The sequence below is a fragment of the Thunnus thynnus genome, chromosome 7 (assembly GCF_963924715.1).
Source record: "Thunnus thynnus chromosome 7, fThuThy2.1, whole genome shotgun sequence".
NCBI lineage: Eukaryota > Metazoa > Chordata > Actinopteri > Scombriformes > Scombridae > Thunnus > Thunnus thynnus.
In genome coordinates, this window is record NC_089523.1 from 17602197 (window position 1) to 17630105 (window position 27909).

At 41.3% G+C, this 27909-nt stretch overlaps 1 protein-coding gene across 2 annotated transcripts; it reads left to right on the plus strand.

Annotated features, from left to right (window-relative positions):
• Nucleotides 1–123: 123 nt before the first annotated feature.
• Nucleotides 124–27671, plus strand: mettl16 (methyltransferase 16, N6-methyladenosine). Of its 2 annotated transcripts, none has more exons than XM_067594660.1 (10): nt 124–201; nt 649–790; nt 11494–11681; nt 12750–12890; nt 13918–14033; nt 14245–14387; nt 17011–17080; nt 18690–18779; nt 25163–25336; nt 26770–27671. In XM_067594660.1, exons 2-10 carry the CDS (start codon nt 663–665, stop codon nt 27361–27363), a joined length of 1644 nt encoding a protein of 547 aa, XP_067450761.1. In that variant the 5' UTR covers nt 124–201; nt 649–662; the 3' UTR covers nt 27364–27671. The 2 variants fall into 2 exon arrangements, with proteins under 2 accessions (XP_067450761.1, XP_067450759.1); XM_067594658.1 differs by having other exon boundaries at nt 140–317.
• The last annotated feature ends 238 nt before the right edge of the window (nt 27672–27909 follow it).

Here is a 27909-nt window from a genome sequence, read left to right on the forward strand (position 1 = left end):
CCGAACAATACATTTTTCCTAAGTACTGTAAAATGAGGGTAAATACGATCAGCAATAAATCCTGACAATTGCTACAACCAAGTTGATCACATGACAACCGACCTTTTTCTTTTTCGTGACATCATCACGCATTGACGCAGAATCGTGACGTTTCAGGCACACAGGAAGATAGTTGCCCGAAAGTAAAAACGTTTGGACAACGTGAGTCGTGTGTGTAACTTTTTTTCTTACACAGTGGTTGAGTCCAATAAAATCTTAACGCCACTCTGAAAACATAAACAATAAGCTTCACCACTGCAAGAAAAGCTTCAGAAAAGGTAGGAAGAGAAATACTGGCTGTACGTCAACGGTTAGCTAACTGCTCCAAAGCAGCTCCGAGAATCCGTTACTTTTTACTCCGGTTGACGAATGCAATATATTTGTTCCCCATATTAACGTAAAACTGACTGATTAAGAGGGCAGTCTAAAATGTGTAGTTACTGCAAAAGAGCAGCTGCCCATGTTTACGGACAGAGTTTTCTGCTGATATCATGTCCATATTTTCACCCCTTAGCTTCAAAAAGTTTCATTAGTCTCGGCGTGGTGTGGCGATGTTTTCATTTAAATAAACTGGTGTTTTGTGTTGTTGTTTGTGTTTTTTGTTGCCAGGGAAGGCTCGGATCATGGCTCTGAACAAGTCCATGCACCCCCGGAACCGCTACAAAGACAAACCCCCAGACTTTGCTCACCTGGCGGCCAAATATCCAGACTTCCAGCAGCACGTACACACCAGCCTCACCGGGCGACCAGTGTGAGTACCTGACACTGTACAAAACACACACCAGGCTCACTGTGAGTACCTGACACTGTACAAAAACACATAAGCTTCACTGTGAGTACCTGACACTGTACAAAACACACACCAGTGTCACTGTGAGTACCTGACACTGCACAAAACACACACCAGGCTCACTGTGAGTACCTGACACTGTACAAAACACACACCAGGCTCACTGTGAGTACCTGACACTGTACAAAAAAACATATAAGCTTCACTGTGAGTACCTGACACTGTACAAAACACACACCAGTGTCACTGTGAGTACCTGACACTGCAATCTGTGTGCCACTGTACAAAAACAACATTTTAATTATATTGCAGACTAAAATGCTGGATTTTGCAGCAGCTTTTCTCAAAAACTGCAATGTTTTATATGCTCTTTTGCAGTAAAATTGCAGGAATTGGGAAAAATTGCAAGCAAAGGAAAATAATGCAGTTTTTTTAAAACTACTACCAATGAAGAGCCATATGTTATCACTTCACTCAATAAAAAGCATACTGCATATCATAGAAACAACTATATTTTCTGAACATGAGAACTATGCGCTCAAAGTTATTTAAAAAAGAAAAAACTGTACTTTAGTTCTATTTATAAGCTTTTATTAAATAAGCACCAAATAAAATAAGTCAGCAATTCCATTAAAATAAATCCATTAACATAAAAATATGATGTAGCACATTTCCAAAGTGCCTGTTCTTATGTTTGAGCTAGATTATGTGCATCTTTGCTGTTTGAACAACACATCAACTTGTATTCTTCAGACTAACTGGATGCAAACCAAAGGTTTAGAGCAGGTTAAATGAAAAACAAAGTGAAACAAAACCTTTGGGAATTGTTTTGCACAGTCTATGGCAGTCATTTTTGTTGGCAGGGGACATTTGTCCATCTTCCACCTGAATCTTTGCTGCAATGACGTAATGCGACAATTGGTCCAAATCACAAGTGGTCTGTTGATTGGTCATTTCATGTGAAAAAGTTGCTGTACTTTGGCAAAATAGAGGAATATTTTTCGTTTTGTTTGTTAACGTTAAAAGTAAAGTTAGGCGTGGTTTTAATTCCTCATGAGCCTGATTTGCTTGATCTACCTGGTTCCTCAGATGCGATGGAAATGCAAACAGGACTGTACAACAGGGACTTAAAGTTCCAAGTTTAATTCCTGAGATCAATTCCTCTGGTTCCAAAGTACCAGGAACTTTTGGTTGAAACAGGGCTTTCATTTTTAGAGGCATTTGTCAAAGGCCTCTGTGGCCTAGGCTCATTGAACAGCCTGACAGCAGTTCAGAGATATTCCCTTGTCAAGTTTTTAAGCGAGCCTCGCCTCTCTAACCGATCAGAGGAGTCAGGAGTGGAAGCTCATGGCTGTCAATCAATATGTGAACGCGCTTCTGGCCTACTCCTCATCTCGTACCAAGGCTCCAAGCTAGCATTAGCTGCTGGAAGATGTCGCTATGACTGACTCACAGGCTAGCAAGCTCCTGATACCTGAATGGAAGAGCTCCATTACTTCCAAGCCCCAGAGAGAAATCAATACATCGTATGTGCATCATCACATTGTTGCAAGTGAAGAGTGGAGCGCAACGGAGCAGGGAGCTATCGAGTCTCACTCAAGCACCAGCTTGATTTCTAGAACTTGCATATTGTAGCTTTGTAGCTCTGTGTTAACATGATAAAGTGAGGTTCATAAAGAGCTTGTTTTCTGACATCGTTCACATTGACACCCTAGTCGTAATTACGACTCTAAATCTCTGATACTTGAGTGGCATTTAATAATATACAAGTGTCTGAAACATGTCAGCCAAACTCCATCATTCAAGGATAATTATACCCAAATTTAAAGGATAAAGTGCTACATATGAGCTCATACACCTGTCTCGAGTTGTTCGATGATGTAAGCACTCGAGTGCAGTAAACATGTGAGTCTTTCCTGTCTCTACCGTCCATCCAACGTGATGTGAACACTAAATTATCACTGAACATGAGCATCACTAGGGCTGAATGGGAGCAGCATGAGGTGTTAATCACATATGGCTGTAACGCACTGGTCTCCTGTCCACGTACTTTTGCCCATACAGTCGATTTATTAAAGCAGTGTACACAAACATCTCACCGATATGTCAGCATAACTCACATTCAGCACTGCCCGTGTCCCAGCTGACTCCATCTTTACTGCTCATTCAGCTTCTGGCAACAGCAGGAGGAAGCAGCCTGGACAAATGATTAATGGATCAAACATCAAAAGATTTTTTTTTTTTTTCTTTTCCGCTCCGTTTGCTGCCTTCTTTCTTTATTAGTGAGACGTGCAAAGTATGTAGCAGTGACTGTTTAAATCCATCTCCCAATTTTAAAAATGGGTTAGTGTGTCAATCAAAAACTGCCCAGTAAGCTTCCTGTGTTTCACTGCGCACTCAAAGTGGACATCAAATTTAATATGAGTGCAACACCGCTGATATGTGTGTGTGTGTGTGTGTGTGTGTGTCTGTGTGTGTGTGTCTGTGTGTGTACGCCCTTCCCAGTAAGATGCTGCTGAGAAGTCATGTTGTGAAAAAGTCCAGGCAGGGGAACAAAGGAAGAATAGGTCTGGTGGGATTAGCGGTGTTGACGTCAAACAGTGTGAGCTCATGGTTGCTGCTGTGGGAAAGAAACATGAACAGCACTCCATCTCTCAATTTACAGTCTTTTCTTTTGTCTCCGCACGGACAGATGTGGCACCGGGAGCTGTGGTTCGTTTGCAGGATTTAATAGAAGTCCTTCAATCCAGTTTGACACGTGCATCGGCACCAGAAAACATGATTTGTATTTTCATTTGATTCTCATTCATTAATATTATTCATCATTCAAATTTTATCACTTTGTCATCAGATATTTTGAATTTTAAATGATCAGAGGAGCTGTAATCATCATGAAAACAGGCCAAACAAATTCTCTACTTTCTGCAACATCTAATGAAATTTACTGCACAGTTTTCCTTTGTTTGAAGTACCATTTGTCTCAGTTTAGTTGGTTCCAGAGTAGCCTGACAGGTCCATGTGTTATTTTTATTTTTTTAATTATTTTCACTTGTTGCAAATGTTCCACAAAACAAAGCAAACAATCCTACAGTGAATGTAGGAACTGACAGTCATTGTTTACGCTTTGCATCTGTCAGGACGGAGACGCTCTCCTCCTCCTCCTCTTCTGTTTGCGTTTTATGAAACAGGTAGCACGTCTGCTCAGTGAGGAAATCACTTGTTATTGTCTGTGTTATGCAGATGAATGCGGACGCGGTGTCACTGCAGCGAGTCTGAGCATCTGTGTGCGACTGCGAACATATTGGTGTGGGCTGATCTTTTGTGGTTGCGAGGTGGCCAGTCAATCATCTTTATGGTGGTCCGGGCGTGCGCGTGTGTGTGTGTAGGCACGCTGTGAAACACGACTTGATGTCCGTCTGTGACAGGTTTTAATTATCAGTCTGTAGCGTCTCTCTGTCTGTCTGTGGCTCCCCAGCAGACAGACAGACAGACAGATGATGAACAATGGGGTTGGCAGTGTGTTTGGGGCAGACGCCAGGCAGGGTCCAAAATTAACTTTTTGACTCACCTGCCAAGGAAGCTGGTAGAAGATTTAATGGACAGACAGATTTTTTTTAACAGCCAAAAATAATAAAATGCTTTTTACTGTTGCAATTTGCTATTAGTACTATTTAGCATCTTGGTCTCACATGCGATAGTAACACTACCTGTTGGTGGGATAACGGAACGTAGTCGATCCATGATCCATACAAATCGCCTCCCACGGTTCAGCACACATGTTAAACATGGATTATGTTTTCTGCCGCCTTGTAACAATAACAGTCAGTAACTTGTAACATTCAGTAACAGTTCCACCTCGTCATCATCGGTCCAAGAAAAGAAATCTCTGGTCTTACTTTTTGCCATTAACTGTTCTTCCCCCGTAATATTTTCTGCAACTAAGCAACCAACCGCAGAGTTGACAATCAGCTTCCTGTCTACACCAGCACTTGCACGCCCAGTGTACGTAATTGATCATGTGATATGCGTTGTCAGGAGTGTTAGTATGGATGGAGATTATTTCTGAAATGGTGCTAAAACGCCTGTGTGGATGGAGATTATTTTGGTTTTAAAATGAAAACCGGAGGCGTGTACAGTTACATAATGACTTGGCTCTGTAGCCTGTGGAAAAGCAAACTGGTTCTTAGAAGGTTTGCTGGTTGAACCAACTGTGAACCAGCACCAGCAGCAACAACGTTCCACTTGGTGGAAAGCAAGTATGTGTGCATCTACACTGTTGCTCAAGGCAAAATAATAAAAACATTTTTTTTGTTACACTAATTGAAAAGCTAATATAACCAGAATGTTTTTTTTTACTTGATAAACACTGAATTGACCAAAATTTGAAATGTATTAATTTTCTGTTAACCAAATTAAATTGACAATAAAAAGTGGAGGAAAAAAAAGTTCACAACAAGGGGCTCCTTCAACGTTAACGGATGTCCAGGATGTGTGTGTCACTTCGTGTGTGGCAGCTGCTCCGATTAACTGTCTGCAGAAATTTCTCTCTCGTCTTCTTCTTCAGTCTGTCGTTCCATCAGTGGAGGGATTAACGTGGTTTTGTATTTCCCAATGAATTCATCTGCTGGGTTTTTAAGTATTTAAGCAGCGAGTTAGGGGATGAGAGTAATCTCGGGGAGACACTCACTCAATCCTCAGGGGAGATACTACATCTCCCCTCATTTTGGGATTGTCAGTGGAGCGGACTGATAGCGATGGGCGAAGAGGGGAGCTCAGACCAGAAGCAGGAGGAGGAGAAATATGGTGGATGTGACTGGAATTGAAGTGCGGAGCAGATAAAGCCTTAAATAGTCTGAATGTTGGTTTGTTTCAGTCTCACTTTTTGGGGAAGGACGAGGGGGGCTCAGATCAGGCTGATAGAGGGGGGGGGGGGATTAGGAAGCATGAATGGGTATTAAAAATGCAACAGCCTGGCTGACATTTAATTTGGTAGTCATATTTTTCATGCGCTGGGAGAAGATCATGTGTGGAAGGATTTTCTCTTCCGTAATTAATGAAATGTTCAATTTTCACACTCGTTTTGTTCAGAGATATATTATTAAACGTGTTCTCGGCAATAGAGCAGAAGGAAATGAATAGCTATGACCTCTGATACGACGATGCCACGTTTTAAATTGATGATCGTAATGATCAGCTGAAGCACTTTCCTCCCTGGAAAACCCAGCCGGCATATTGCCAAACTGATTTTTTTTTTACTACCTGATGGGAGAAATAAGAAGGAAACTGACTACTAAACCAGTTATGACGTCATTTTGACATATTTCACTTAAAAAAAATCTGCAAGAACCATCATCATACACCAAATCATTTATCAGTTAATTATGAATTATAATCTGTGTTTAGTCTGGCCACAGGGTTTCTGGTTAGCAGCTCCAATTAGCTTTCTTCAGCTGACATTGACAGATCTCATTATTTAAGGTGATGTGATTGGTTACTTACTTAATTGGTTGTTGTCTGATGAGTAAACGTCACCCCAAAATCCAAATGAAAATACTCATCTGTGTCGCAATATTCATTCATACAGAGATTGCACGATTAATACATCCAGTTGTGTTAGAGCTGAAACAGTTAATTGAAATGAATTTATTAGTCGGTTGACAGAAAATTAGCTTTTTTTTAATAATCAATTCATTGTTTAAAGTATTTTTTTAAAGCAAAAACACAAATATTTGTGTTTGCAGATTTTTAAATATGAATATTTGATGGTTTGGTCGGATAAAATAAAACATTTGAAGACGTCACTGTATGTGTTCACAAATTTCTATCATTTTATAGTACAAGTGATTAATTAGTTAATCAAGAACATAATAGGCAGATCAATCTTTACAGAAATAGTCATTAGTTGCATCACAATTTCCAATCTAATGATTAACTTCCTTATTGATTCATCTGTTGATCATTTTCTCAATTGATTGTTGTGTCTAAAGATATTCAGTTCACTATCACAGATCACATCTTCATAATTTAGAAGCTGGAACCAGACTTTTTTTGCATTTATGCTAATATAATGACTTAAACAATTAATCAGTCAGTCAAAGTAGTTTCCATTAATTTTCTGTCAATCGATTAATCAATTAATCGTTTCAGCTTCATTAGTCTCCACAATTAATAATCAGATGCTGTTGGCACGTTTGCAGTATTGAAATATTGCGTTCAGATCATCTGCTGCTGCTGTCTTGTATTCAAGTTGTTGACAAAAAGTGCAATAAAAATTTTATTAATTAAACAAAAAAGAATCCTGAAAATACCTTCTTTTTTTAATATTCGTACAGCTCTGCAGGTTTTTGTTATGAGGATCCTAATTGGTCGTCTTTACAGCGTCAGCGTATTTGCTAAATTGCAAAACAGCTCAAAATTTGCAATTTGCATGAGCTCATTCAAAACCAGTTTAGCTTTAACGTCACGGTGAGTTTTAAGTGATTCATACATTGCTGCTGTTGTGAGGACTCAAAATGTGTTTAAAAAAAAAAAACCTGACATGAGAGAGGAAGTTGCTGCTAATCAGCACAAATTTTTTCCCTGCACACTCAGAGTGAAGTAGATGTACCTTGAAGGTCACCTCTCTGTGGACAGAGATTGAAAAAGCCTGAGTGAGAGAGAGAGAGCGAGCGAGAGAGAGAGAGAGAGAGAGTGTGTGTGCGTTCATGCTGTTCCTGTAGCGTGGAGGTGAGAGCGAGCTGTTGGTCTCAGCAGTAAACTCCCCTTCAGTTTAATAATGTCGCCCTCTTCATTCATCTGAACCTCGATCGGGGATTTTTCTGCTTCTCAGCACTTAGACGTGTTTTCCTCTTCACCTGCAGAGTCTCGTCTACATCACTCTGTGCTCCTGTTGGTATTTTCACATGAACACAAGTCGGAGTTTCGAGCTGAAACCGACTCCTGATTCCTCCCTTCATTCCTCTAGTCTTTCCAACGACCGTGCGCTTCATCTCGTCTCATCACAACTTTTTTCACTCAGGTTTGTCCCACTTTGTGCCCCGTCTGCCTCGATGAGGGGCGTAAGCACGCAGCGGCAGAGAGACGTAAATCGCGGGCACGCTCACGCTGCTCCGTCTGGCATCAGCCATTGCTCCAGCGTGGCCGGATTTGCGTGCTCTCTCCTCATCTGTTCAGTAGGTGGGGTTGCCATGGAGACGTGGCATTCGCAGTGCTGCTGATGGGAGCGATTGGTCTGCATTGTACACACACACACACACACACACGCTCATCATGGGGCTAAAAATAGAGGGCTGGCCTGAGCAGCCTCTCTCTCTGAATATTGATCCTTATCTAATGATGCCTCAGAGGAGAAATGAACGAGGGCAGAACATCTGAGAGCCGGACAGATGAGAGAGGCCGGCTCTTGTTTTGGAAATTTCCGAGCGTTATGCTGATATATCACTCCCTCCTCCGAGCTTAAGACATTTTTTAAAAGTGCAAATTCTTCAAGTGGATTCATCGTTTGAAAATGTGTGGTACCTCCCTGAAGGAGCCAGGTGTTAGTCTTTCTCCAGGAGGTCACTCTCCTCCAGCAGCTGATTTAACTGGACCATTAACCTAATCTGTTCATTAGGTGTAGAGACACTTGGTAAGATTAATGTCAGACTCTACAGGTAAATCGCTTCTCATTTGTATCCATCGCACACCTGGCTGCTTGGAGGGTCATTTGTCTTTGTTATCACTCCTGAATGAAGACGCACACTTAAGTGACCGGAATCACCTCAACAGTGAGACAGTGTTGTCCGTGTGCTGCACTCAGTCTTTCTTATGAATTTCAAATGAGATCAGTTGTGTTCAGTTGTGTTTTTGGGTTCGTTTCATACCTGTAGGACAAAAATAATATCTTGCCAAAATACACAAATGGGACACAAGCACAACACACATCTATTTTATCTTCTTGATCAGGTAAAATTCTTGCATACATTTGTTATTGTGGTTAAAATCACACCTAAAGCCATGACTAAAATCACATATTTACAATCACAGAGGCTGTGGTTGGTCTGCTTTGTGTTCTCACCATAAATAAACCCCATTAGAGTCCCAGGACTGGATTAAGCCGCTAGGAGGCCCGGGGGCAAAGATGAGCCGTAGGCCTCTAAACCCCCCACTAGAGTCCCAGAAACCAACCTGTATTTCTACGCTGCAACACCTCACTGCTCCGTGTATGCTGAATGTCAGTTTGTGGTCATCTGCTTGAATTTGTGTAAGGATATACAACTAACAATTATTCTCATTATCAGTTAATCTGACGATTATTTTCTTAATTAATTGTTAAGTCAAATCCTCATAATTCAGAGTCTAGAACCAGCAAAGTTTTGGCATTTTTTTTCTTGAAAAATGACTGAAACGGTGAATCGATTATCAAAATTGTTGCTGATTAATTTAATTTCAATCGACTAATCATTGCAGCTCTAGAGATGCACCATGTAAGCAAAAAATTTACTGAAAGACTAAAGATAGTAAATCCAGATCCAGTATTAATGGTATATCTATGAGTTTAAAGGCTCCATAACATTACACGGAGGTTTACAATACTCTGAGACAGGATTTTATGTCTGGAAAGTTACTATTTTTTTAAAGTTGCACTACTTTCAAAAAAGTAGTGGCCACTCAGAGCCATGCATCCTGGTAGATTACATGAAAGATGTCTTTCTAATGTTTGTCCTGCAGATGTCACATCACAATAATGCCGCATTCCTCAGTAAACAGCTGCATGATATTGGGTTTCATTCCAGCAAAAGTTGATTCCAGCTCAACTTTTTGCCAGACAACTGCTGCATTTTTTTTGCTGGGCCCTATACGGTCTCCACTCCCGCAGCGTAAACGCACTGCCCCCATTCAAATGAGGGCTGCTGTTTTTGACACATTGCTAGATTTGGTGTGAACGTGGACTAAAAGATAAAATGATTGTTGCTGTGAAAACTTTCCAGGAGTGCAGGAGTGTTTTTGGTCTGAACGCCCACTTAAACTTAATTGTCAGAGGTATTCTGATCATCACACAAGCCTGGACGAAAGAAAAATAACTGGAAATTTGGCACTTTTATTTGTTTGGTTCCTGAAGAGAAGCCAAATCCTACAAGAGGAAAACTTCACTGATTTGTGAAAAGACACAAAAAAATCCACTAACAATAAAAATGAAAACCAAATCAGTTGTTTGATGGTTCCTGAATGTCTTGGATCTCCTGTATCTCCATCTTTATTCCACTTAAAATACGCTCGCATTAAACTTGTGAGGTGGCAGACACTCCCATCACCAGGATGTGTTTAATTACATCTGCCGAGGTGCAAACGCACTCAGCAAAGCTTTAATTATACCTATCTCGCCCACTCGTTTTGTCTGCCGCGCTCGCTGCTGCTTGTGTGACAGCTGAAATCGTTAAACATGTCGAGAGGAAACGACGGGAGAGCCCAACGTTTGGGACCGAGTGTTGGGAATAAAAGTGGGAGGTCTCAGTAATGTTGAAAACGTGAATTTCATTGTCATTAGCAGGGGATTGTGAATTGATGGGCTGCTTATCTCCCTATTGTCCTCTGTGTGTGTGTGTGTGTGTGTGTGTGTGTGTGTGGAGAAGTAATTGGGGGACAGTGCAGAGAGCTGCCGAGGGTTAATGAAGTGCTGCATTAAGAGCAGTCTGGTAAATTGCTGTCAGGTCGTCTCGCTGTTCAAAAACAAAAGGATCAGCAAGTCACTACATTGAAATCACTCTTAAAGGGATATTTCAGTTTTTCATGTTGATAGTTTTGCCCTTTTTTCCTAATAGTATTAATATCATATTAACCAGTTACTTGTTAAGATCTCTGGAAGGGGCGACATTGTAAAAAAAAAGTCATACAAGGCAAGAAACAGGTTGTAAACTAACTAGAGTAGCGTGGGCAGATAATAAAGATATATATACCGTAAACATCTGTTGACTGTCATAGATTTAGCAGCACCGTTTATACAGTGCTAGCTTCAATATCACGAGCAACGTTGAACAATTAAAAGGATTGTTGTCTCAGTGTTATAAAGTACTTTGATTTTTAGGTATTTTATATATATATATATATATATATATATATGTATTATATATTAGCCAGAAACATATTCCTGTCTGCTTATTTTATCTATAACAGGGTCTCAACTGAGTGTCCAGGAAATATACTACATCATTATTTTTATAGATACCGTGATATAACATTACATAACCCACGACTGTCACAGTATATGTACTTTAATTTTTATCTACACACAAACTTTTATATTACAGCATCACACACGACTAATGAGAAAACAAAGATTAACAGACTGACTTCGTGGTTTAATTTTGACCTGCTGAACTTGCCGTATTTGTGCAATGAGGAATTATTTTAGGTGTTCTTACATAATTTTACCCCCACCTGGTTTACTTCCTGTGTGATCATCTGATCACAATGATATCATAACCGATAGAAATGATGGTCCTAACTTTCAAATTAAGACTCATGTTATAATAAATCCTTTAACTATGATATAAATATTAGGTTAGAAGTAATATATTTTCTATTTTCAGCACAATTATCCCTGCTTTTCTCATCCAAAATATTTTATAAATTACATATTAAAACGCTGACATGAACTCATCGAGTCATATTTGTTTCTCCTCAAGTGTGAACTTCAAAGAGCCGGAGGCGGTGCGAGCGCTGACCTGCACCCTGCTGAAGGAGGATTTTGGTTTGACCATCGAGATCCCTCTGGAGCGCCTCATACCCACCGTCCCTCTGCGCCTCAACTACATCCACTGGGTGGAAGACCTCATCGACGGCCAGAAACAACCACGCAGAGGCATCGACATCGGTACAGTCACATCATCCTCTGTTCTCTTCTCAGCGTGGGTCGAGGGTGCCACTAATGAATCGAGCTGAAATTACTCTTCATGTAGCTGAAGGATTTCCTGAAGAGTTCAGACTTGGCCAATTTGTTGTTAAATCTGGTCTTCAAATTGATTTTTTTTTAAAAATTGAATCCCATTTTAATTATTCCCTAGTCTTTTTTTTTTGTTAATCATTACATTTTCTTGTAAGGATGCAAAATCTGAGCCCATAAATTGGGTTTTTGTTTCACATTTATCACGCTGTGTGTAACTGCACAACTTACACTTAAATATAAAAGAGCACAGACAAACGAATTGTTTTTGTGTGGAGTTAAATGTGACTGCCACCTGTCTCATGAGGAAGAAGAAAGTTGTTGTTCTCTTGGATGAAGATTTCAAGAAGCAGCTGCACTGAACTGAACATGCTGAGAGGAAAAAGACGAGATGCTGAGCTTCAGAGTGGATTTAGTTTCTTCTTCTGCTCAGAGTTCAAGCGAGTTTCAAACCTCTGTTCTTACTTATTCCTGATCAGACTTCATGTTTTGGCTCCAGAGAAAGACGCTACCAGCAGCACTGAGCTGTTACACATGAACCCAGTCATTCCCAGTGTTCCCAGCACTTATTAGCCAAATTCCCATCCACATGTCACAGCTTGTTTGCTGCCGTGTCCATCAGTCTGTCTTTGTGTGTGTGTGTGTGTGTGTGTGTGAGTCACTGATTGGTGACCCCTAAACCAATCTGTAAGCAGATTGAAGCTGTCTGATGAACGTCTGGTCTCCCTGATGGATCACCACCAGGCATTTCCTTCACCTCTGTCTGACTGAATAATGCAACTTTGGTCCTTAATGGATGTGATTGATTCAACAATAGCTGTTGGAAGTGACATTTATTGTCCGTTACGGCCACTAAGTTAAAGATAATGCATTTGAAACGCACCGTCTCACAATCATTCACTTAAAACAGCATCACAGCGTATTTCCATATTGTTCAGTCAAGGTAACAACCATTCATCATCATGAATGTTTATGTGTTGTTGTTGTTGTTTACTTCAGGCACAGGGGCATCTTGTATCTACCCCCTGCTGGGCGCCACAATGAATGGCTGGTACTTTCTCGCCACAGAGGTGGATGACATCTGCTTTGACTATGCTACGAAAAACGTGGAGCAGAACAACCTGTCTGACCTCATCAAAGGTGAGTGTGGTCCAGTCATGAACCTCATGAAACTAGTAGCGCTACGTTGAAACTGCCGTCTGCGAGTCTCGTGTTTGTTTGTCATCTCACCTCCTGCGCATTAATGGCCCGACACACTGTGAGATAACAACAATCCTGCAGGTTGATTTCATGTCACACTGTGTGAGACTGCTCTCAATCTGTGTCTTTGTGACTTTACTAGATCTGAAACAATTAGTTGATTAATTGACAAGTTGACTGAAAAACAATAAGCAACTATTTAGGCAATGGTTTAATTGTTTTTTAAGCAAAAATACCAGACATTCACTGGTTGTCAGCTTCTAAATAGTGAGAATTTGCTGCTTTTCTTGGTCTCATATGATAGTTAACTGAATATTTTGGTGTTTTAGACAAAACAGGCAATTCAATATCAAATTGTGACGGGCATTTTTTAGAGTTTTCTGATGTTTTTATAGACCAAAGGATAAGCAATGTCTAGAGAAAATAATTTGCACGTTAATCAATAATGAAAATAACCTTTAGTTGCAGCTTGACTGAACAATGTCAGTTTTGAAGGATGTCTGACTAGTTTTGAATTGTGGTTCAAAAAATGTAACTCCATCATCCATCTGTGCTGCTGTCATGTTTTAAAGGGCAGAAAAACAAAAAAACAAAACTTGGTCACTTACAGTGTCGCATTGGTTCGGTGCTCTCAGTGCATAATTTCATGCCATATTCTGATTGGTTAGTTTGTAGATGTAAGTCGCAGTTGTGGTCACATTGTGAGAATTTGGTCCTGGATTTTTGGTTCAGTGAAGCGCTGACTAGTCTGTATGTGGACGTGTCTCACTGTGTGATCCAGCACAATCGTTTTTGACTGACAACCAAAGATTTTCCCACATTTCTCTCACGATTGTCAACTTTCATCTGGGACAACTCAAAGTCGCCCAGTCTATAGAGGCGCTTTAGCTTTTGTTTTTTTCCCCAAGAGCTGCCAATGTTTACCTGAAACACAAACTTAAAATCCTCGTTTCTTGTCTCATTCCAGTCGTCAAAGTTCCCCAGAAGACTTTACTGATGGACGCCTTGAAAGAAGAGACAGAGATCGTGTACGACTTCTGCATGTGCAACCCTCCTTTTTTTGCCAACCAGCTAGAGGCTAAGGTCAGTATTCTCCTGCCTTTTTAATATTTTAAACGTTTCACCGGTGTCCTAGTTGAATGTTGAATGTTGAACATTTAAAATCAAACGCACAGAATTCTGTGACTCATTGAGACTGAACACAACAATATGAAACAGTATTTGTTTACACGATAGTAACAGGCCTCTAATAGGATTTTGTCTTAATCTCTGTCTGCCTTGTTGCTCTCTGCAGGGCGTAAACTCCAGGAACTCACGGAGACCTCCTCCCAGTTCAGTGAACACAGGCGGGGTGACGGAGATCATGGCGGAGGGTGGTGAACTGGAGTTTGTCAAGAGGATCATTCATGACAGCCTGCAGCTCAAGAAGCGCTTGCGGTGAGGAATAAAACTTGACCTGCACCTGCAAAATTAGGTTTTTTTTTTTTGAGTGTGTAAAACCAAACTCACCTAAAGCATTTGAGGAATTTATCAAATTACTCAGCTACATATTTATACGCAAGAGCGGGGCGGTTTTGTTCTTTTTGAGAGGCTTGGATGAGAGCACCCTTGAAGCGGTGACACCAAGGGGTGAAACGGGCAGATGGGTTGCTGCACATTGATGGAGCTGTCACCCACAGTCGGTTTAATGATTTTGGCACACAATCACCCTGTGCTGTATGTGGAAGCACCACAGGGAGCAGCTGTGTTTGGGTGGGCGGGGGGTATCTCCAGCGGACGTCACTTCACCCTCCCCTGTTACCAGGGCTGTCACCGGGGCAGCAGAGTGAGACTCGGATAGAGGGAGCTGCAGAGTGGTGCTATTAAAACTAATTAGACATGCCACACCTGCTTGGCCTCCTACAGGGAGTTCAGTGTGTGTGTGTGTGTGTGTGTGTGTTTGCATAATGCTTCAGTGGAAAGACGAGCAGCCCTGAGAGGGTCTGATGTTAACACTGGCCTGCTCTCCTGTACAGAGGAGAGAAAGCAAGAACGAACCCGGTCTTCGTTTACAGGTTTGGCGTTCAGGCCAAGCCAACCGGAGCCGACTGTCACTCCCAAAAGCATGCTGGGACACCAGAGCCACCAGGTGTCCATGGAAACACTGCCAGCTTGGTCCTTTGAGACACGCCCCCGCCCACCCTGCTCCTCTTTCCCTTTTTTTTCCCCACTGAAGTGTAATTACTGTCGGATAAGGGCGAGCCACCTTGGCTCTGAATAAAGCGCACATCCAAATACCCAAAACCAGTTAGACTGAGGTAATGCTCCCTATTTATCACGCCATTGATATGAAAATTGCCACCTCTGGTAATAAGATTGTAATGATGTGAAAAAAGGAGCATGAATATGATCCTGATCTTAATGCAGCTGCACACTTTAATATGTTTGAAGAAGCTGCTGGTGGAGGAGGGAAGCCGAGCCATTTTGGGTTTTCCTCCCCACTGTGTCGAAAAGTGGGAAACATCTGTGAATATTAGAGCTGCTCAATATTTCATTGTGTCGACTGAAGCTGACATGTCGCCCCCCCACAACCCTTCACCCCTCTGGGCATTTTTCCTAGTCGCCATCTTCGTACCTCGCTAACCTGATTACATTTCAGTGCCTTTCCTTACCGTCTACAGTTTTTAAGATTGTATTTTGGGGTAGTCGGGTGTGACTGTAGCTTTATACCTGGCTACATTTATGGATATGGCTGCTGTATGTACAGAGATGTAGGTTTGGTTTCAGAAGTGGAGGAATGCTGTCTCCTGCATTTATATACATTTTAATCCATCTAGCAAAACTTGGTTATTGTGCTTTCTCTTAAAGTATAATAAGAACCAGAAATGCTATGTTAATTGTTGTGTTATTGAAGTTTAAATCAAATCCCGTTTTTGTTACTACTGTATTTATGGTTGGCATATTTAATTTAATATATTTACATTCAGTAATTATCTATTTATGTAAAAGTTTTTATTAGTGGCAGAGTTAACCGTTCCTGCGCTGGAGATTCACAGGAAACGATCCAGCATTTCTGTTTTTCCATTTTTATCTCATTGATATCAGCCTCACTGTTTACCGTTCACTCTCCTAACATTATATCAGAGCTGCATTAAGTTTCTGTGAATGCAAACCAAACATTTCCTATTGCTGCTCACATTAAAAGCATTCAACTACAAAGAGAAGAATCACTGGGAAAAAAAAGAACAAAACATGCTCAATTTTTAGCATTTTTCATCAGTGGATCATTTTCATTTTTGAAAGGCAGTAATGAAACAAGCAGCCGCAGTGAGCTGTGAGATGAAGAGCTGCAGCAAAGTAACCAACCTTTCTGTGTCCTGCTGTTGTGTGGAAATCAAATTATTGACTGACTTCTTATTTAGAACAATGTGAGTTTGTTTTGAAAGCACCTTTTTCAGCCCTGAGTAAGATGTACCCTCTATGTTGCCTGCTAGGCAAAACTTTGGGCAAAAAAGCTTGTTGCTGTGATCACACAGCTGAAGGTGACTCAGATGAGCAAATTAACATTTTAACCAACTCAGAGCTTCTCTTATCTCAATTTTTGCAGCTGGACGGTCAGAAGACTGTTAAGAGAGATTTAAGTGAGTAAATCACCTGTGATCAGAAGAAAGTACACCTGATGATTAATTTAACATATAATCTAATGAACCCTGAACAGACAACTTATATAAAAATGAGAGTTTTCCCTCCAGACTGAGTCCCTGATGTGTTTATCTTTCCTCCGTTTTCCCGACTGGACGCTTCCTGCTTATTGATCAGGGCCAACCTCATCTCTTTATTGCACAGCAGAGATTATTGATCAAGCCTCCACCACAGGACAACTTCAAACCAGCTTTTTCTCTGCCGTGGATTGTACACACCCAGATATTTTTTTGAATTTTTTTGGTTTTATTTAGTATTGGTGTTGCTCCCGCAAGCCCGCCTCAGGCTCATTTGATCTCCGCTTGCTAGTTCACGCCCGGGCCGCCAGCCGCTCACACAGTCACACACAGCTGGTTAATGTGCATCCTTCTTTCTGCAGGTGGTACAGCTGCATGTTGGGGAAGAAATGCAGCCTGACACCTTTAAAAGAGGAGCTGAGGAAGCAAGGGGTGAGTAGACCATCAAGACTCTGAACAAAGGTGAACACACAAATACATCCGCTGTGATCAAGAAGTATTACAAAGCAGCCCCCAGTTTTTGATCTCAGCTTGCTCATGCAGGAACACGCCCCTTTCTGCAGGGTTTGGTAATGGCTTGTTAAAACAATCTGAGCCTCCCATCTCAAACCAGCTCTTGATATTAGAAGAGGGCGTCGCTGTCAGCGGAGCCATAACGGATCAGCTCTTTCTAATATGCCAGCCAAGCAGTGTCACGAACGAGCCATGAATGAGCTGATTTCTGTCAGCGGTGCATGACTGAATCACACGGCACTGTGTAGCTAACATCCATTAGCGTCATTAGCTTAACTAATAGCCCAGCACATGACTCCTGACTGCTGCAGGCCTCTGGTCCTGTGCCTGTCACCTCCCTCACATGCTTAAAAAAATATAAATAAATAAATGAAGAGACTCTGCTCCCCTGATTCCCCCTCCTGCACCTGGTGCCCCTCAAAGCTCCTCCAGAGGTTTTAGGATGCTGTCGCTGCTCATCAGCATGAGTGCAGCCTTGGCTAACATCCAGGGAGAAAGTGTGTAAAAAGAAACCTGGCCTAGTTAATATGCTAATGCTTTTTTTTTTCTCCAGTGTCTCCTCATCTCTCTGTTTTTTTTTAATTTAGCAAATGTGAATGTTTGTTACTCCTAACAAGCCATTTGACCTCTGACCCTTTATCTTAGTTCCTATTTACTGAAGCAGTCCTGAGAGACCGTTAAAGTGCTCTGTTTGCACGAGGGGTTTTCACACCATACGTGTGTATTTTTCACATCGTAGATCCCCTCTCTTCTTTTCTCACCCACGATAAGAGATGCAGAGCTCACTGAGGGTCACAGAGGGAGTCATTTTTATATCAGATATGTCACCAAATCTGCAGACTGAGCACATCCAGTTTGCGTTGCATCACATAGTCAAACTGAGCGCTACCAGGATGAAGCTTCAGAGTAAATTCTTGGTCTGATGAAAACAATTTGGTTATGTAGAGCTGTTTTACATATTATCACACATGCTGTTCATATTATATCTTGAAACTCTGCCTCACTCACACCAGCTGTTTAGTTCAGTGGCTGCAGCTGCTAAACTTAACTCATGGAGAATAGTTCTATGTTGTTTTTATCAACATGTTGTTTTATTTTATGGGAATTTATTTCCTAGATTTTATAACCAGCATTGGCCGGTTAGGACAGGAGCACCGAAATTCAAATTTTTTTTAAAATAGATGAACAAATTGAACCTTGAGATGCAGGTAAGCCTGTTTCTTCCAGCAGATATTATTAAATTACCAGCTAAACTGAAGCAAATTTGCCTCAGGGAGCTTAACAATCTATACAGAAATACAACATCCTCTATCCTTAGACTCTCGATTTGAATAAGAAAGAAACTCCCTAAAACAAACTTTAATGGGGGGGAAATGGAACAAACCTCAGGAGGAGCAACAGAGGAAGGGATTTGTCTTCCAAGACAGACAGACATGCTTCAGATGTACAGAGTAGACCAAGATATATACAACATGAATAAACAGAATGACATAATTATAGATAAATCGACTGTTTTTTTTCTTCTCAGGTGCCCAAAGTGACCCACACAGAGTTCTACCAGGGACGCACCATGCGGTGGGCGCTGGCCTGGAGTTTCTATGATGATGTTATCGTTCCGGTAAGTCCTTCAGTCCTATGACCACCTTTAGTCTCAGTGGATCGTTTTGTGGTCATCTGCCATCATCTGTTTCATCACCACCTTTCCAAAACCCCAAATCCCCCCTCCTCAATAATGCACTGCCTCAGTCCTGCTCCACCCCCCCCCCTACAGCCCCATTCCATTAGATGCACTTATTCCTCCCTCTGGGGAAACGTCTATGTGATTTTTAACATGTTGTAGCCAGGCAACAGTTGCCAGGGCAGGAATGTGCACATACACAGCACCATTGTTTTGTCTGGACAGTGAGAGTGTTGGAGATATACAAAGCAGAGAGAGTGAAAAAGCCAAAACAATAGATAGATGGATGGATAGAGTAGTTCATTAATCCAGAAAGGGAAGTGAAAGGGTATTAAAGTGTGAATTAAAGGCATCACAGAGAGAACGAGGAGTGATGTTGCAGCGAAACAGAAAACAAACAAAGGAAGGTGGGAGGCGGTCAGCAGATGTAAGAGCGGCTCTGTGACGAAGACTGTGATGTTTGTGTTTTTGTTGAACGCTGTTTTGGCATTTTCAGCATAAAAGCAGTTGAGCAGAAAGATTGGCCTACATTTTTTCCTGCAACTCTCTTCCTCCTCCTACTCCACCATCACGCAGATCCACCATCATATACACTCGGGAGCCGCTCGGCATTACCAGGCAGACCCCTTGAAGACTTGTGTTTGCTGTGTGTGTGGTTACATGACAGAAGTATCTTTGCATGGTTGACTTGCTAATTCTGCCCGCGTGCGAGTGTTCCTATAGACGTCTAGTATGTATGTATGTATGTGAATGGGGGAGCTCATTAATGTTACATATAGACTTTAACATATGTGGCATGCATGCATCTGTGACCTACTTCACCCCCTTATAACCAGGTCAGCCTCCATACTGCTGTGACTACAACCACATAGTCTTTCTCTTCTCTTTCTCCATCTGCTTCTGTTCTTCTTGCGGTTTGTTTAACCAGACAGGTGACAAATATTTCTCTTTGGAGACATTTTTGGGTGTTTTCAGACCTGCATTTTTAGTCTGGTTCAATCAGTTTCTGGTTTGTTTTCCACCTTGGTGTGATTTGTTTGGGCAGGTCTGAACACAGTAATTGTACTCAGGTGTGGACCAGAACAACTGTACTGAGAACCTTTAGAGGATGTGGTTTGAGAATGTGAGTCGGGTCCCGACTCCCAGAGAGTTAGTTAATCCGAGGTCCGACCTGGACTAGCACAATGAAGAATGTTGTATTTTCCCAGAGGACCTTCTTCAGCATCTTCTTCCTGTGTTTATGTTCTTGCTTCCACCCATCTGACCAATAAGTGTAGTGAACCTTCTCACGTGGTTTGTTGTGATGCATTTTTTCACTTGAATTTCTTTCTGTGTGAAAAGAAACCAAACCAAGTGGAAAACTCATCTGCGGATTCAGACAAAAGCAAACGAACTATAGGTTTGAAAAGTGAAATGCTACTCAAGCTACAACAATTACATCAAAATGTCTGGAGTCATATGGTCGACTTAAATCTCACCCAGGAAGTAGAACAGACAAATAGTTGCCCCTGGGTGCTCAGACATGCCTATACGTTCAAATATACGCTATTCTTTATTTAAACAACTAAGGTACTTTTTGTGCATCCACCTTTCACTAAAAAGAGTTTAAGGAAAAATCAATAAATTTCCTGAAAACTTTTGTTTGGTACGGCATATCCAATTATGTATTTTACACTTGCAGTAAGAAGTCACACACAGACTTAAGTTCAGTGCAACTCCAGAAAGAAAACATGAGCGTGATTGGCCTCCACGTCCTCACAGAGCCTCCAACGTGGTTGTTGAGTGGTTCGCTGTCTGCTTTTGATCGGAGGTGTTAGTATGAGGAATATCAACAGTGTGTTTTACTTTTGAAGGGGTAATATAAGCTTTTAGGGTCTTTTTTTTTTTTTACAATGGCTCAACCTTACCAGGACAGAAGAATGCAGAGGATGCAGTGGAGTTGAGAAATACAAGATGCAGATAAAGAAAACTTACAAATACAGACAAAAGGATGAAGACTTTCCAGGCTTTATCCGAGCCTCGAGGTATGTTGCTGTGGATCATACAGGCCGCTGGCAGGAGGGGGTTCAGGAAGGTCAAGAGTTCAGGGTAGAGGAGGTTTGGGACTTCGCAAAAAGGAAAATGGGGGCTGGGAGGAGGGAGATGATCAGAGTACGATTTACAATGTTTGCCTGAAGGTGAAATCAACATTTTGTTTCTCTATTTTGTGTGCGTGTGTGTATCTGTGTGTGCACTCAGGAGGTCAAGATGGATGATTGAATGACATTATATCTGGAGAGAACGGCTCTTGTTGGACTCAAAGGCTTTTACCGTGCCTCGTTTTCAAAATTGGGCCAGGCTCTTATTGTGAGGTTGTCATTCACCCATGACTCGTGTGTGTGTGTGTGTGTGTGTGAGAGAGAGAGAGAGAGAGAGAGAGAGAGAGAGAGAGAGAGAGAGAGAGAGAGCATGAGGTGAGAGTGGGTAAGTGGGATTAATAATGGAGTGAAAGAGCAGCAGAGTCAGAAGAGGATGTGATTCAGTGAAGAGGTGTGTATGCAACTGTACACATGTAGGTTTCATGCCCTTTGTGAATCAATGTGTGTGTGTGTGTATGAATGTGTCAGCGCAAGAATCTATGTCAAGGATGCTTCATGAACAGGTTCTGTTTGATGGATTTCTATTGATTTCCTTCCTCAGTACAATGAGCTGGGGGGCTTTCAGAGCGTGTAGACAGAGGGGGGAGAAACGTCTGTGAGAAACAATGAGAAATAAAAAAAGAAGCTCTAACAAGCAGCCAAACAAGGCAGCGTCCATCATCAACCCATTAATTAAATATGTCCATCTCTTGTAAACATGCATCTACAAGGACGATCATTTCAACTAAAAATCAATACATGATCAAAAAAGCTTTTAGTGAGAGTGAACATGACGAAGCAAACACAGGAAAGATGTGTTCATTTATTTATTAAACTTTTATTTCAGGTTGGTCTTTTACTTCTCTGGTGTATTAAAAAAGGAGATAGCAAATATATATATTAGAAATTGCTGAATTACAGGCTATAATAAAAGTCTTCATTTGCACTAAAGTTAAAGAGTAATCAAAACTTGAGTCTCAGATCAGTAGCGGAGTGTGAAGGTCACAGTCTGCTCCTTCGCTCTGCTGTTTGTAGGTCAGTCGGCCATGCTGTCTGCTCCTCACAGTACTGCTGCAGACCCCCGCTGTCCCCCCCCCCCCCCCCCCCCACTCTCACTCAGCCTGCAGTGACTTGCGGAGTGCAGCTTGACATATTGGCTGCAGCGGACGCGTAGGGGACGATCACTGCACAGCGTCTGTCGTATGGAGACACGGTTGGGTAATGACCTCCACCGCCATTACAGCAAGGCATTAGAGGGGATTAGAAATAAGGAACGGTCGTTGTTGTAATTCACTGCAGGTTCAGGTGGAGCTTGTGTGGTTTGAGCTCCCTCTTGTGGTTTGTAACGACCCTTCATCTTCTGTTGGTTTGTCCTCTCTCTAACCAGGTACTGATCTGATGCCACTAATGCATTTAATTTTTCTCTGAGCAACAGACAGTTAACTTTCATTATCACAGAAAAAGTAGTGACATTCATCACATTTTCACTTCAAGAAATTAAGAGAAAAAATTGTTTTCTTTTATTTGTGCCACACTGAAACCCTCTTGCTGTCACATGTAAGATTCAGGAATATTCCCTCATTCATCTGATCTATTTTATTACATGCTTAAGTTTGTTTTATTATTATTACAAAATATTAAGTGACAGGGGAATTATATATTGTTGACAGTAAATGTTAAAGGATTCAAAAGGAGAAAAAACACTTAAACACAGAATTTGAGGAAATAATAGTTAGCAGTAAAGTTATAAACAGCTGACAATTCACAGAAAGAGTTTTAGTTTACACATTATGACTGATTTATAAATAGTTGATGCATACGATACTGGCAGACATGATCTCAGTGTGGTTGACTAAATTTAAAAAGGAGGTATTCTGGCCTCCAGGCGTTTATATTCTGTAACGTGGTGTCTGGTGCCCTCTGCAGCAGTTTAATAGTACAGCCTTTTGGGACAACTTCCTTTGTAGACAGGAAGTAGTAAAAGAAAGCACATATAGTCTACAGGAAGTTGGATTTCAGCCCAAGCAGAGCACAGAGTCAATCTGCTGCCATCCTGTTGTTGGGCCATAGAAAGCTTTGCCTGTAAGTTGGAATCTATCAATAAGCAGCTCAACAACATGAATTAATGACACTTTTGTCGAAAGTTGTACTGTAAAAGTGACATTTGAAGGTATTGTTTCTATGCTAGCATTTAACTCAGCTATGTTGGTTCCTGCAGTGATTAGCTATTGATTTTTTTTTAGCATTTAGCCTTCATCCTTGCTAGTGCTGTGCTGATGTAGCTGTTTCAATTAGCATTCATTCGGTTTTGAGCCTTTTATTGATTATCATTACATAAGATTTAGAGAGCTGACATGCTTGTGCACTTACTTACCTCTGTTTAGCAAACATTACAGTAATTTTACTGTATTCTGTCCTTTCAGTTTCGCTCCATTTTAACATCATCATGCACTTTGAGTCTGCATTAAATATTTGGAGCTTGAAGGCTACGTCCTGACTCTTATGTCTTTTGTGAATGGAGTTTGGGTAGCAGTCTAATTGTGGGTGCTGCACCTTGAGGAGGACAGTATAGTGAAAAGGCAATAGACCCGAGGGTGCTACAACTGCTACAGCAACAGATCAAGTACTGAGACGGCATGATGGAAGGGTGCAAGGATGACAACGTATCAGTATCCAGCCTGAAGACTGGCTGTTCATCTGCATCATTGGCAGGTGCTGCGGCAAGAGCCCGGGCCCGGGCAGAAGCAGCACGGGCACGTGCATCATTTGCTGAGAAGGAGACAAGACTAAGAATTGAAAAAGCAGAGATTGAAGCAAAGTTGCTGTTGGAGAAGGCCAAATTGGATGCAGAGTTGGCTGCACTGAATCTGCAGAGAGAAGCAGTTGCTGCGGTCGTGCAGGCTGAGGCCTTAGAAGCAGTGTTAGACGTGGATAGTGGAGTGCCCAGTGCCAGTGTAAGCAAATTGCTGTTGGAAAAGGACATTACTGAGCGTACCAGTAACTACATCGAAGCGCAGTCGAAACTGCACAACCACACAGTGGATACACCACATCAGACAGTATGTACACCCCCATCACTGTATACTTTTACTACTATCAATATGAAACCCAAGTTTAGGTTCCGATACCAAAACAATAGGCATAGATGATAATAATAAAAAAACTTTATTTATATAGCACATTTCATACTGGGGGTGTAGCTCAAAGTGCTTTACAATAAAGTGAAGAAACAAGAGAATAAATAAAAAGGCAAATTAAAACAAGTGCAAATACTGCGTCATAAAACCAAGCAATCAAATGAATAACAAACAGGCAGCGAATAGCAAGAACAGGTATGCGAAGAAGAAAAGAATGTTTGAAAGATAAAAATAAAACTATTGAAGGCATAAGAAAAATAAAATGTGTAAAAGATAAAAATAGAACAGAATAGATAATAACTAGGATGCAGCTTTTTGCTTTAACCATCGCTCTTCTCTGCCCCCTGCTGGCTCTGCCGTCTGGACTCAGTATTTTTGGACTCAAGTCATTTCCAGCCTCTGAGGCAGACGTCTAAAAATGTAGACCTCCAACAAAATACTGACTATGGTGTCTGAGTTTCTCAGCCTGCTGAGTTGACTCAAGTCACCGTGTCCCAACACGAAACATAAAAACACAGAGGACAGTAGACACAACACAGCAGACAGATAAAAGAAAACTGTGGACTTAACGTTGTGGTGCCATATTTTACCTGAAGTACAAGATTAGTGAAGTGGGAAAAGTACACAAAATATAAACCTTCAGTCAGTTAAGAACAATGAAAAACGAGTGGAAATATTTTCAAGTTATGGGTGCAGGATTCCACTGATATCTAATCTTCAGAATGTAATACTGTGGGGGCTTTTTATCGACTGAAAGTCCCCTCTATTGTAATGTTTATTCTATCTAACTTATCTGGAATGTAAATGTTAATGCATATTTCAAATTGTCATATTCTTATTGAAAAAAACATGTTGACTTGTGCACCACAGGTATCTGCGGCATTGATGATTTCACCCACACACCTGTTTAGTCCGTCTGGCCCTCTCCTACTCCGTTTCTCTTAAAATATCTTTTGAAATAGTTTAACTTTTTATCATTTTGTGTTTAGATTTACATGTTCAGACTAATCTGTTGAACAGATTTTAGTTCATTCTCTCCTTAATTTGGTTTCTCTCTCTTTTGTCTCAGTCTCCTCCCAGTAAGAAGCGTAAACTGGAGAAAGCACGGAAACCTCTGTCGTTCACACTTCCACAAGCTGGGCTGAAGGAGCTCCAGGCTAAGGCCTCTGCTATCGGCAGCTCTGCCCGAACCCCTGTGGACAGCATCGCTGCTCTGCTGGAGAAGACTCTCACTGACCTGCGGGTAAGTTTTAGAGCCTCACAACTATAGTTAAAAAAAATCTATAACCTAAATGGGGTTAACTCCAGTGTGTAAGATTTAGTGGCATCTAGCAAAACAGACTAAGCAGAAATTGAATATAATATTCATAAGTATGTTTTAATTGTGTATAATCACCTGAAAATAAGAATCATGTTTTCATTACGTTAGAATGAGCCCTTTATATCTACAAAGGGAGAGGGTCCTCTTCCATGGAGGCCGCCATGTTGCAGTACAGTAGCCCTGAACGGACAAACCACACACTGGCTCTAGATTTTTCGCAGCCACCATAGGTTCTCCTACTGGCTTAGAAGGGGAGGTGCATTCATTCTCACCGCTCGATGCCACTAAATCCTACACACTGGTCCTGTAATGCTGCTAAAGTGGTTGATTTGTGAATGTACTGGTGCTTGAATATTCTCTCTGCAAGGCAGTCTAACTTTTGAAAGACTAAGTAAATTACTTCTCTTACAGATGAAAAGTTAAATTCATAAACATTAAAACAAACACATCCTTGCTTCATTCAGTACACTCAGGGGTTTTGCTGCTACACCCTTACTTGGTCTGGTATGACCAGTAGCTTATGGAGGCTAATGTTAGCAAACTTTGAATAGATATTGTTGTATAACAGATATTACTGAGTCAGTTTGCATACTTCATAACCCTCCTCAAACTTATGCTACTGTTATGCTACACTTCTGCATTTTTCATTACTCTGTATTTGCTACTTGTAGTCAAAAGTTGCTGCTGTTCAGTGGAAGTTACATAAAGTAGATTTTAAGGAATAGTTTGGGAAATATGCTTGTTGGTTTTCTTCAACGCAGTTAGATGAGAAGATTTTCTCTCATATATGTCCAGTAAATAGATGGTTGGCTTAGATTGGCACAAAAACAGTGGGAAACAGCTAGTATAACTTTGTCCAAAGATCCTCTAAACTCACTAATTAATGTTATATCTCGTTTGTTTAATCCATACAAGGAAACAGAGGAAAAACTACAAGATGTGGTATTAGGTGGTTGGCTGTGTGCCAGACTATTTCTTGGGCTGCAGTGACTTCCTCAAGGCTCTGCTGGTTGCCTGGCAACCTCCAAATGACAACAAGAATCCAATTAAGTCAGTTCCTGGAGTCTTGTTGTAACTTGGGTCACTTTAGTGTTCACATTTGGTGCTAAAATGCGTCCTGGATTAACCAGTCACCAGCAGACGACTCTAATCTGGGGTGCAAGTGAACCAAAAAAGCGATGAGGGTGCATTTTGTTTTCCACACATGGGGAAAACCTTTCTGTGTTTCATTTTGTATGAATGCCAATGAACCTCGGCCACACTTTAATTCAGTAAGAGTGAGCGATTGGTTTGGTGCGTCACACACCTCCAGTCACCCAAGTAACGAACTGTTTCTCTTTTGTGTGGCTCTGCAGGTGCTGCACAAACATGTCCCCTGCAGAAAGCAGGAGCAGAGCCTCTTTCTGACGGCTGTGGAGAACACATGGATCCACGGGCGGCAGAAACGACGCGAACAAAAGCGTCAATTACGAGAGCTGCCCAGAGCACCTCACTGTGCTGCGACCAGCTCTCAAACCACTGAGGCCACAGCTGTTCCCACTACAAACCCATCCTCTCAAAGCCAGCCGTCCCCCACAGAAAACACCCAGGACGATAACACTCAGGACAAAACTGCAGAGGAGAGCAATGGGGCCTCTTCAAATGAGACAAGTGTAGAACTAATGCACGACGCAAGTGGAGAACAAAAAGAGGAAATTGTAACAGGTAAAGACACAGAGTCTTCTGCCTGCACAGAAGCACCAGCCGCAGCAAGTGAACCACCCTTAAAGCGACCCCTGAGCCCGAGTGCAGTTGAACACTTCCTGTTTAAGTGTCTGGTGAACGTGATGCTGGAGCAGAGTGATGTGGTGGTTGAGATGCACTGGGTAGAGGGTCAGAACAAAGACCTGATGAACCAACTGTGCACTTACCTGAAGAACACACTTTTAAAGTCTGTTGCAAAGTCCTAAATGGTTAAAAAAAAAAAAAAAAAGACTCTTGGAAATAAAATTTTTAGAGATTATTTTCGAGTGCCTGTCTATTTGGAAGTTTCCTTTCGGAAAGTTTAAATGATTATACTTTACACAACTATAAACAACTTTTGAGAAGATAAACGGTTGAATCCACTGTGACTCCTGGAGGTTTATACCGTTAGGTAATCACAACTATGTGTTAACTGAGGTCATGTCTAATTTTCTTGTACTTGTCAGTGTACCTGTACATTTTTGTGCTCAAAAGTTGTCAACATTCGGAATAAATGTATGTTTTGTGTAACATGTTTATGCTTTATGGTGCATCTTTTATTCATAATCAAACATTTCATGTCTTAGAGGGTTTTTGAGGATGCAGTACCTTGAAATGGCCACAAGATGATGAAGATATGTGTTTTTATTAATGGGACTATTCCTGTCATGATCTGCTATAAATAAAATAATTTAATTTGTGCCTTATTAGATGTTGTGAATAGCTTTTACATGAGTTGATCCCAATGTGGTTTGAATTACACACCCTGTGTA

Bases quoted from the DNA above. Each gene is read 5' to 3' on its own strand.
- mettl16 (XM_067594660.1), top strand. From the start codon at position 663: ATGGCTCTGAACAAGTCCATGCACCCCCGGAACCGCTACAAAGACAAA. The intron at 11,682-12,749 runs GTACAGTCACAT...TGTTTACTTCAG, and splicing joins ACGCAGAGGCATCGACATCG to GCACAGGGGCATCTTGTATC. The intron at 17,081-18,689 runs GTGAGTAGACCA...TTTTCTTCTCAG, and splicing joins AGGAGCTGAGGAAGCAAGGG to GTGCCCAAAGTGACCCACAC.